General features: G+C 36.4%; 1 protein-coding gene across 5 annotated transcripts in view; it reads right to left on the bottom strand.

Annotated features, from left to right (window-relative positions):
* GPCPD1 (glycerophosphocholine phosphodiesterase 1) overlaps positions 1-12,294 on the bottom strand; it is a 66,967-nt gene that overhangs the window by 34,632 nt on the left and 20,041 nt on the right. For all 5 annotated transcript variants that reach the window (XM_027559417.1, XM_027559419.1, XM_027559416.1 and 2 more), the window contains 2 exons: positions 11,618-11,659; positions 3,136-3,259 (listed from right to left, as the gene is read on the bottom strand). In XM_027559417.1, the coding sequence (XP_027415218.1) occupies positions 3,136-3,259; positions 11,618-11,659 (166 nt within the window). The remainder of the gene's footprint in view (positions 1-3,135; positions 3,260-11,617; positions 11,660-12,294) is intronic.

Raw genomic sequence — 12,294 nt, 5'->3', positions numbered from 1 at the left:
ATTATCTTGCTAGCATGTGAGATGAGTACAATTGTGTGGTAACTTGAACATTCTTTGGCATTGCCTTTCTTTGGAATTGGAATGAATATATAAATGTTATAGTCTATCATAAAGTAACACTGCTTTCCAAGTTCTGGTGGAATCAAGTGAAAGAGAAACTTGTGTGTAAAATGTGGTGGTGAGATTTGCTTGTTAGATTACTCCATTTGGCTTGTGGAAATCACTAAGTAAGCAGTGCTGAAGGCAAGTCCAAGTCAGAGTCTCCCAAAGAGCCTGAACAGCTGCAGAAGCTCTTCATCAGGAGTGAGCTTTGCAACAACTGAGGAGAGTCTGAGAAGCCATTCTGAGCACTGGGGAATGCTCACACTGTGGTCATGAGGGGTCCAAATATCAAGCACTCTAGAGGCATGGGTTTGTCACATAAGTCACAATGGAGGTGGCAGATCTCGCCATGAATGCAAGACCACACAAGGTGGATGGAAGAGTTGTGGAACCAAAGAGGGTTGTATCAAGATAAGATGCTCAAACTGCCCACTTAAATGTGAAAAGGTTTTTGTTGGTAGCATTAAAGAAGACACTGAATAACATCACCTAAGAGATTAATTTGAACAGTATGGGAAAACTGAAGTGATTGAAATCATGAATCACTGAGGCAGCAGCAAAAAGAGAGGCTTTGCTTTTGTAACCTCTGATGACCATGACTCTGTAGATAAGACTGCTATTCAGAAATACCATATTGTGAATGGCGACAACTGTGAAGTAAGAAAGCCCTATCTAAGTAAGAGATAGCTACTGCTTCATCTAACCAAAGAGGCAGAAGTACTTCTGGAAACTTTGGTGGTAATCAAGGAGGTTGTTGTGGTGAGGATGACAACTCTGGTTGTGGAGTAAACTTCGGTGGTCGAGGTGGCTTTGGTAATAGCCATTGGTGGTGGTGGATATGGTGGCAGTGGGGATGGCTATGGATTTGATAATAATGGAAACAATTTTGGAGGTGGCAGAAGCTACAATGATTTTGGCAATTACAACATCAATCTTCAAATTCTGGACTCATGAAAGGATGAAACTTTGGAGGGAGAAGTTCTGGCTCATATGGTAGTGAAGGCCAATACCTTGCTAAACCACAAAAGGAAGGTGACTCTGGTGGTTCCAGCAGTAGCAGTAGATATGGCAGTGGCAGAAGGTTTTAATTACTGCCAGGAAACAAAGCTTAGCAGGAGAGCCAGAGAAGTGACAGGTTGTAACAGATTTGTGAACTCAGACAAGCACAGTGGTGGCAGGGTCCAGCAACTATGAAGAAAGATGTTTTAGGCAATACTCATCTGTATGGGTAAAAAACTTGAGGACTGTATTTGTGACTAATTGTGTAACAGGTTATTCAAGTTTGTTCTGTGTAAAGCATTCTAGGACGGTTTTAAAGTAGACTTTTTTTTGCACCCATGCTGTTGATTGCTACATGTAACAGTCTGATCATGACAATGAATAAATGTTGTCTTTAAAAATAAATAAATAAAATGTGGTGTTAAGGAGATAAAAAATCATGTTAAGTGTTTTATTTAAAACGCAAACACTTGTTGCTAAGCTTTTAAAATAGTCATGATAAATTTGCAGATAAATTATTTTCTAGCAAATGAAGGCTTAAGCTATCAATACTGTGAATTCGGGGGAAAGAGATGGTCAAAACAAACATCAATTACTAGCTATGCACAATTATTTCAGTAGGAATCAGTTAATTTATAGTGGTCAAATAAGTATGGTTATAAAAATGTAACAATTTAAGCCTAAGCAACATAGTAATATATACAAACACTCAATTTCTATATAAACAAGAAAAACATAGGACTCAGTATGCATAAGCAATCCAAGCAGAACACAATTAATTATCTATTAATTTTTTTGGCTGCACCGCAGTATGCAGGATCTTAGTTCACCAACCAAGGATGGAACCACATCCCTTACAGTGGAAACGAGAAGTCTTACCATTATCATTTCAAAGTCATAAAACGAAGATACTTTACAGCTATAACACAACTTATTTGCTTCTTTTAACATGTAAATACAATATCTAATTATTTATGACTATCTGGTTAGAGAATCTTTGCAATCAAACTGACCGAGCAGATCAGCTACGTGGTCCAATTACCTAGGTTTCTCAGAAGCAAAGCAGAGGCCTAAAAAAGCTAATGATCAGAGACAAGGTACATCCAACACACTTTACTCACTTTCAGAACAGGCCAATGGAAAGGGTTGAGAAGTGTCATCGACCTTTTCCCATATGTAATTTATGACTAGGATTAGTAATATAGTATTTTCAGCAGTTACTGTAAAGCATTTATGGATTTACAAACTGCAACATCATTATTAATTTTATCATGAAAATAGATATTAACTATTATTATTAACTACTTTAGTTACTGAAAATGGCCCTTTCGACCCAGTCCCTGACATTTTGTTAGAAAAAGCTGCATTACATAGCATATTTAGAATTCTCGGTCCCAAAGTTAAAAAATTCAAATGATAAGGCTGCCTGCTTTGCTAAGAAATCAGTTCATTCAAAGATATACATGGTGACATTACAAAAGTTTGTTACTATTTATTTATTTATACAAAGCTTGACATTTATTTCTTAAATTAAGATTAAAATTGCACTAATCTGGAACTGCTATGGTAACTGTGACCTTTCCTTAATGAAAAGGTTTTTTGTTTTTAAGACACAGGAAAATTTAGGACACTGAAGTGTATTTCCAATGACCATTTTTCTGTTTGTGCCATTTTCCCCTCATTTAACACAAAATCATTTCATCACATCAATTTTAAAACAAATATTTATTGCTACACTAAGAAATTTCAAATGGTAGGAACTACAAAGACATGTCAGCCTAGAAATCACTTACGTAAGGTAAAAAAAAATTTTTCTGATTTCACATTTGGAGATTAAGACTAATGTAAGTACATTTAACTGTAGTAATCTTCATGCAAGGAAGCAAATTCACTTTTACAAGACCCTGTTGTTTGTTAGAATATAAGTATGCTATTTCCTCAGTTGATACACTCAAAGCCTATAACCAGATGGATTGGAAATCTATAGCAATGGTGAAAATAAATAACTTAAGTAACAAATACACATGGTCCTACCTAAATCTAGATTTTTTAAATTTTTTCTTGGTTATTGAGACAGGAGGTTTTTCGGAATAATGCAAACGTAATCTGATTTCGGTCTGACATGTCAGCCATCCAGAATCCAGAGTCTCAATACCATCTAGAAAAAGTATGAAGAACACTAATTAATATACACATTTTAAAAAACAATCCAATAACTACACGTTGACAGTTTCAGTTCACATTCACAGTTTGATACACTCAGGTTATCTATCACTGGTATTTCTCTTCAAAGCAAATATACAAGCAGTCTTAAATTTGTCATTAAAAGAAAACTTTTACATGAAGTATATAAAGTATATACATATGAAGGGGGAAAAACTAAATGAACATTAATAACTAAACAAACTAAATTAAAATACTCTTATTGAATATATTATTGAAGCAATACAAATCTACCTCAGAAAGAATACATATCCCAAGAAGGCTTATAACCTAGCAGTTGTTCTACTGGTGACCACAGTTACAATTCCGAAGTGTCACATGAGACACTCAGCTGAAAACTAGTTATTCCACTAGTGCTGGCAGTGGAGATACCAGGAGGTAGAATTGAACAAAATCAATGTACTGGGAGCTGCTAGGGGCAAGGAACAGGCGGTTGCCACCCAGAGGGTAGCCGAGGCCGAACAGGATAAGGGGCTTGGAACAGAGCCTGACACACACCAAGTACTGAACAAATACTTGTTGAAAGATTTTATCGAGTAACAACACCCCATTTCTGGAGCTGTTTATCTCCTGAGCCATGGCATAGTTCATGACTCCAAGGAGATTAAGCCCTGAGCCTTTGGGGTGGGAGCACTGACTCTTTCAAGACCCTAGACTACCAGAGAACTAACCCTAGGGAGTACCAATAGTGAGAACTAACACAAAAGAAACCACATGAATACAAGACCCACCATCACCCAACCACCAGTAGCATCCTGTATAGGACGCTTCATCTGAACAACAAACAAAACAAAAATACAAACCAAATCATCAGTAGACAGGTGTACCACCTCACTCAGCATTTCTCATCAGAAGAAAAACAAACAAAAACTCAGCACAAATCTCACCCTATAGGAAGCTCACTACAAACCACTGGACCAACCTTAAGAGGGCAGAAACCAAAAGGAAGAAAGAATTCAACCTTCTTCAAGGAAAGAATTCAACTTTCCTTGAAGCCTGAGAAAAGGAGACCTCAAACACAATAACTTAAAAAAAAATGAAAATGCAGAGAAATAATGCACAAATGAAGGAACAAACTAGAAATACAGAAGCCCAAATAAATGAAGAGGAAACAGGCAAACTACCTGAAAAAGAATACAGAATAATGATAAAGATGATCAAAAACCTTGAAAACAAAATGCAGAAAATGCAAGAATCAATAAACAAAGACCTAGAAGAATTAAACAATAAACATACAGAGACACACACAATTACTCAAATTAAAAATACTCTAGAAGGAATCAATAGCAGAATATCTGAAGCAGAAGAAAAAAAATCACTGAGCTGGAAGATAAAATGGGAGAAATATCTTCTGAAGAGCAGAATGAAGTAAAAAGAATGAAAAGAGCTGAGGATAGTCTCAGAGACCTCTGGGACCATATCAAATGTACCAACATTCCAATTATAGGGGTCCCAGAAGAAGAAGAGAAAAAGAAAGGGTACGAGAAAATTTTTGAAGAGATTATAGTTGAAAATTTCCCCAACGTGGAAAAGGAAATAGTCAAGTCCAAGAGGCACAAAAGTCCCATACAGGATAAACTCAAGGAGAAACACCAGGACAGTAACAAAAACTAAACACAAAGAAAGAATATTAAAAGCAGCAAGGGAAATGCAACAAGTAACATACAAGGGAAACCCCATACATTTAACAGCTTATCTTTCAGCAGAAACTCTGCAGGCCAGAAGAGAATGGCAGGATATATTTAAAGTACTGAAAGGGGAAAATCTACAACTAAGATTACTGTACCCGGCAAGGATCTCATTCAAAATTGACGGAGAAACGAAAACAGTCAGGAAACACAAAAGAAGAAAAGAGATCTACAAAATCAACCCCAAACAATTAAGAAAATGACAATAGGAACATACATATCAATAAATTAAATGTAAATGGATTAAATGCTCCAACCAAAAGACACAGACTGGCTGAATGGATACAAAAAGACACATATATATGCTGTCTACAAGAAACCCACTTCAGACCTCAAAACACATAGACTGAAACTGAGAGGATGGAAAAATGTATTTCATGCAAACAGGAAGCAAAAGAAAGCTGAAGTAGCAATCCTCGTATCAGATAAAATAGACTTTAAAACAAAGATTACAAGAGATAAGGAAGGACACTACATAATGATTAAGGGATCAATCCAAGAGGAAGGCATAAGAATTCTAAGTAACTAAGCACCCAACAAGTATTCTTGCCTGGAGAATCCCATGAACAGAGGAGCCTGGTGGGCTACAGTCCAGGGGGTCGCAAAGAGTCAGACACGACTGAGCGACTTCACTTTCACTTTCAAGCACCCAACATAGGAACAACTCAATACATAAGACCAACACTAACAGACATAAAAAGGGAAATTGACAGTAACACAATAATAGTAGGACACTTTAACACCCCACCCACACCAATGGACAGACCATCAAAACAGAAATTAATAAGGAAACACAAGTCTTAAATGATACATGAGATGGATCTCACTGATATTGTCAGGACATTCCATCCAAATGCAAAAGAATACACCTTCTTCTCAAGTGCACATGGAACATTACCCAGGACAGACCACATCTTGGGTCACAAATCAAACCTCAGTAAATTTAAGAAAACTGAAATTATATCAAGCATCTTCTCAGACCACAACACTATGAGAGACTAGATATCAATTAAAAGAAAAACTGTAATGAGATGGATGAAACTGGAACCTATTATACAGAGTGAACTAAGCCAGAAAGAAAAACACCAATACAGTATACTAACACATATATATGGAATTTAGAAAGATGGTAACAATAACCCTGTGTACGAGACAGCAAAAGAGACACTGATGTATAGATCAGTCTTATGGACTCTGTGGGAGAGGGAGAGGGTGGGGAGATTTGGGAGAATAGCATTGAAACATGTATAATATCATGTATGAAACGAGTCGCCAGTCCAGGTTCGATGCAGGATACTGAATGCTTGGGGCTGGTGCACTGGGATGACCCAGAGGGAGGGTATGGGGAGGGAGGAGGGAGGAGGGTTCAGGATGGGGAACACAGGTATACCTGTGGCGGATTCATTTCGATATTTGGCAAAACTAATACAATATTGTAAAGTTTAAAAATAAAATAAAATTTAAAAAAAGAAAGAAAGAAAGAAAGAAATGATTAGGTGAAAAAAAGAAAAACTGTAAAAAAAACAGATTTGACATAAACACATGGAGATTAAACAATACATTTCTAAATAACTAACAGGTTACTAAAGAAATCAAAAGGGAAATCAAAAAATTTCTACAAACAAGTGACAATCAAAACACAACTCAAAACGTACAGGATGCAGCAAAAGCAGTTCTAAGAGGAAGTTTATAGTGATACAATCCTACCTCAAGAAACAAGAAAAACAGCAAATAGACAATCTAACTTTATACCTAAAACAACTGGAAAAAGAAGAAACCCCCAAAGTAGTAGCAAGGAAATAAATCATAAATTTGAGCAGAAATAAATGAAAAGGAAATGAAAGAAACAATAGTAAAGATTAATAAAACTAAAAGCTGGTTCTTTGAGAAGATAAAATTGACAAACCTTTAGCCAGATTCATCAAGAAAAAAGAAGAATCAAATCAACAAAATTAGAAATGAAAAAGAAGAGGTTACAACAGACAATGCAGAAATACAAAGGATTATAAGAGACTACTATAGTTATATGGCAATAAAATAGATACCCTGGAAGAAATGGACAGATTCTTAGAAAAATTCAATCTTCTAAGACTGAACTAGGAAGAAACAGAAATTGTGAACAACCCAATTCAAGCACTGAAATTGAAGCTGTGATCAAAAATCTCCCAGAAACAAAAGCCCAGGACCAGATGGCTTCACAGGAGAATCCTATCAAACATTTAGAGAAGAGCTAATGCCTATCCTTCTAAAAATCTTTCAAAAAATTGCAGAAGAAGGGACACTTCCAAACTCGTTCTATGAGGCCACCATCACCCTGATCAAAATCAGACAAAGACAACACACAAAAAAGAAAACTATAGGCCACTATCACTGATGAACATAGATGCAAAAATCCTCACGAAAATGTTAGTAAACAGAATTTGGCAACACATCAAATAGCTCATACACTACAATCAAGTGTAGTTTATTCCAGGGATGCAAGGATTCTTCAATATACGTAAATCAATCAATGTGATACCCCACATTAACAAATTGAAAGATTAAAACTATATGATCATCCCAATAGATGCAGAATAAAATTCAGCACCTATTTATGATTAAAACTCTTCAAAAATAAAAGCTCTACCACAACACAGTAAAGCCCATATATAAGCCTATAGCAAACATTATTCTCAATGGTGAAAAACTGAAAGCATTCCCCCTAAGATCAGGAACAAGACAAGGGTGTCTATTTTCACCACTATTATTCAACATAGTTTTGGAAGTTCTAGCTACAGCAATCAGAGAAGAAAAAGAAACAAAAGGAATCCCGTGGAAAAGAAGTAAAGTCTCACTGTTTGCAGATGACATGACACTGTACACAGAAAACCCTAAAGATAGTACCAGAAAATTACTAGAGCTAACCAGTGAATTTAGCAAAGTTGCAGGATACAAAATCAATATACAGAAATTACTTGCATTTCTATATACTAACAATGAAAAATCAGAAAGAGCAATTAAGGAATCAATTCCATTCACCATTACAACAAAAAGAATTAAATATCTAGGAATAAACTTACCTAAGGCGACAAAAGAACTGTACAAAGAAAATTATAAGACACTAATGAAAGAAAGATGACATAAACAGATGGAAAGATATTCCATGTTCCTGGGTAGGAAGAATCAATATTGTGAAAATGAGTATACTACCAAATGCAATCTATGGATTTAATGCAATCCCTATCAAATTATTAATGGCATTTTCCACAGAACCAGAACAAAAAATTTCACAATTCACATGGAAACACAAAGACCCCAAATAGCCAAAGGAGTCTTAACAAAGAAGAATGAAGCTGGAGCAATTAACCTTCCTGACTTCAGGTTATACTACAAAGCTACAGGCATCAGGACAGTACGGTACTGGCATGAAAACAGAAATACAGACCAATGGAACAACATAGAAAGCCTATGGGTACCTTATTTTTGACAAAGGAGGCAATATGGGGCAAAGACAGCCTCTTCAATAAATGGTACTGGGAAAACTGGACAGCTACATGTAAGAAAATGGAATTAGAACACTTTCTAACACCATACACAAAGATAAACTCAAAATGGATTAAAGACCTAAATGTAAGACCAGAAACTATAAAACTCTTAAGAGGAAAACAAAGGCAGAACCCTCTGACATATATTAAACCAAGATCCTCTATGACCCACCTCCTAGAGTAATGGAAATAGAAACAAAAGTAAACAAGTGGGACCTAATTAAACTTAAAAGCTCTTGCACAGCAAAGGAGATTATAAGCAAGGTGAAAAGACAAGCCTCAGAATGGGAAACAATAATAACAAATGGAACAACTGACAAAGGATTAATTTTCAAAATATACAAGCAGCTCATACAACTAAATACCAGAAAAACAAACTTCCCAATCAAAAAGTGGGAAAAAGACCTAAACGGACATTTCTCCAAAGAAGACATACAGATGGCTAACAAACACATGAAAAGATGCTCAACATCACTCATTATTAGAGAAATGCAAATCAAAATTACAATGAGATATCACCTCACACTGGTCAGAATGGCCCTCATCAGAAAGTCTACAAACAAATGCTGGAGAGGGTGTGGAGGAGAGGGTGTGGAGGAGAGGGTGTGGAGAAAAGGGAAGGCTCTTGCACTGTTGGTGGGAATGTAAATTGATCCAGCCACAACAGAAGACGGTATGGAGATTCCTTTAAAAACTAGGAATAAAACCACCATAAGACCCAGCAATCCCACTCCTAGGCATATACCCTGGGGAAACCAAAACTGAAAGAGACACATGTATCCCACTGTTTACTGCAGCACTATTTACAATAGCTAGAACATGGAAGCAACCTAGATGTCCATTGACAGATGAATGGATAAACAAGTTGTAGAACACACACAAAATGGAGTATTACTCAGCCATAAAAAGTAATGCATTTGAGTCCGTTCTAATAAGGTGGATGAATCTAGAACCTACTATACAGAGTGAAGTGAGTCAGAAAGATAAATATTGTATTCTAACACATATATACGGAATCTAGAAAAATGGTACTGAAGAAGTTACTTACAGGGGAGCAATGGGGAAACACATAGAGAATAGACTTATGGACATGGGGAAAGGGGAGGAGAGGATGAGATATATGGAAGGAGTAACATAGAAACCTCCATGATATGTAAAATAGATAGCCAATGGGAATTTGCTGTATGGCTTGGGAAACTCTTAACAGGGGCCCTGTATCAACTTAGACTGGTGGGATGGGGAAGGAGATGGGAGGGAGGTTCAAAAGGGAGGGGATATATGTGTATCTATGCCTGATTCATGTTGGGATTTGACAGAAAACAGCAAAATTCTGTAAGGCAATTATCCTTCAATGAAAAATAAATTGTTCTTAAAGTTGAAAAAAATAAATAAATGTATTATCCACCTAATATTCTGTCATTGATAAACTGCATGATTGTGATAACACTGCTAGCAGTGTTAATTTGAAGTTTCTTACTTCAAATTAACAAAAGTAATAACATTGTCATAAATACCAGGGAGCTGACAACTGTTTTGTACCTAAGTTTTCCATCAACAGGATTTAAAAAAAAAAATAAATAAATCAAGGAAACTTTCTCCTTAGGTCTGATTTCCTAACTATCAAAATTTTATACATAAAGAGAAACCATTACCATCTCAAGTGTTAGACTACTTTATGATGTAATATAAATAATCCCAAACAAAATCAAGAAAATAAGTCAAGTTACTGTCCTAACACTACAAAAGCATCTACATCTGTAAAGTGGATAAACATATGTACCTAGTAAAACCACAATCAAAACACTCAGGCCCAGACTTCCCTGATGGCTCAGTAGATGGGAATCCATCCACCAATGAAGGGAATAGAGGCTCGATTGCTGGTCTGGTTATAAGATTTCACATGCCACAGCAACTAAGCCCTGGCACCACAACTACTGAGCCCACCAGCGTAGAGGCCGTTCTCCACAAGAGAAGTCACTGCAATGAGAAGCCTGCAGACCACAGCACACACCACATGGAAGAGTAGCCCTCCCTCACCACAACTAGAGAAAGCCCACGTGCAGCAGTGAAGACCCAGCAGAGCCATATAAATAAATAAAAATAAAACATCCAGGCCCTACTCCTTCCTGTATTGAACAGGAACAAGTAATTCTGGTTATGAGCAATTATCTCTGGTTCTGTAAGCACACATTCTGCTCACCCCCTTTATAACTTTTGATTCCTATGGTATAGTATCTAAAATGAAGATGGAGGTTTAGCATGATAATGAATTCCAGTCATTGAAGAAATAACTTGACTTTAGACTCCACTGTAAATTGTTTACTCAGCCAGAATGACTAGAACATTCTCTTTAATCTGGATTTTAGTATAAATGCACATACAAACAATGCACAAATGTTGGTTATGAGTAATGGTTCACATTTAAAGGTTTAGAACAATTAATATTCTCAAACACAATACTGTTAAGTGATGATATAATAACCATTAAGTATAATATTTTTAAGTTAATTCTATTAATTCCTACACCTAAAGTTACCAGCCAAATAAAAATCAAAAACATAAAATTGTAAAGCATAAGAATTATACCGCAGAGAATTCCCTGGCGGTCAGTGGTTAGGACTCTGCACTTCCACTGCAGAGGACACAGGTTTGATCCCCCAGATTGGGGAACTAAGATTCCACAAGAAGCATGGTGATACAGCAGATCCTGGTGATCCAGTGGATTAAGAGTCCACCTGCCAATGCAGGGGACACAGCTTTGACCCCTGGGCCAGGAAGATTCTACATGCCATGGACAACTAGAGCTCATGCACCACAATTGATAAGTCCCTGAGCTGCAACTACTGAAGCCCTTGTGCCTAGACCCTGTACTCTGCAACAAGAGTAGCTACTGTAGTGAGAAACCCACATACTGCAACTCCCACTCATCCTAACTAGACAAAGATGCAGTACAATCAAAAATAAACAGATAAATAATCTAAAAAAAATCATAGTCTTATTTCTCTGTGCTGTTTCTAATGAAAATGTTATGTAAGATCTCAACCACGTGATGAAGATTTTTGAAAACTCAGTCTCACTTACTGTGGATTCCAAATTGTCCATCGTCAATAATAATTTCACTTTCTAAAATTGAAGGAAAATAGAAAACTTAGTTAAAATTCATGATGTACACACACAATGAACAACTGAGAAATTACCCACCTTAAGGATTTTTTTTAATTAATTAAAAATATAAAGCATCCCAAAGTGAATAAGCATATTTATTGTAGCCCTCAATAAAGAAACCCCTTTTAAGGAGGCTATCAGACAGTAATAGTTCTTACATTCATGGTGATTATTCACAATGTTACAAGGAAGAGAAAAGAAAAGTCCTCAGAGAGGTGCTCCAGGCTAGAGGCACTGGGACAAATGTTTATACCAACCAATATATGAGACTGACAAGTTGCTGAACAATATCGCCTGGTTTTTTTCAAACCAAAGGTCTTGGCACAATTAAAATGCTTATTCTCACATAGTGCCTATTCTGATCTTAAATATAATGCTCCTCAAACCCCAATTATTCTCTACAGCCAGCTAAAAGCTTTTCAAACAGCATAAACTTACCTGTATACATAGAGCTGTGAGGAACTACCAAAAGGTAAGTGCTCCCTTCCAACAGAAATGTCAACTAAATGAGAAAAACTGTTAATCCCCACCCTCTAAGTAAAATACTGATTATCTTCCCTGCTACTTCATTCCCCAGTTTACTTTAAACATAA

Source organism: Bos indicus x Bos taurus, chromosome 13 (genome assembly GCF_003369695.1).
Source record: "Bos indicus x Bos taurus breed Angus x Brahman F1 hybrid chromosome 13, Bos_hybrid_MaternalHap_v2.0, whole genome shotgun sequence".
NCBI classification, from domain to species: domain Eukaryota; kingdom Metazoa; phylum Chordata; class Mammalia; order Artiodactyla; family Bovidae; genus Bos; species Bos indicus x Bos taurus.
The sequence above is the reverse complement of the archived record's forward strand: the minus strand, read 5'-3'. Positions and strand labels throughout refer to the sequence as shown.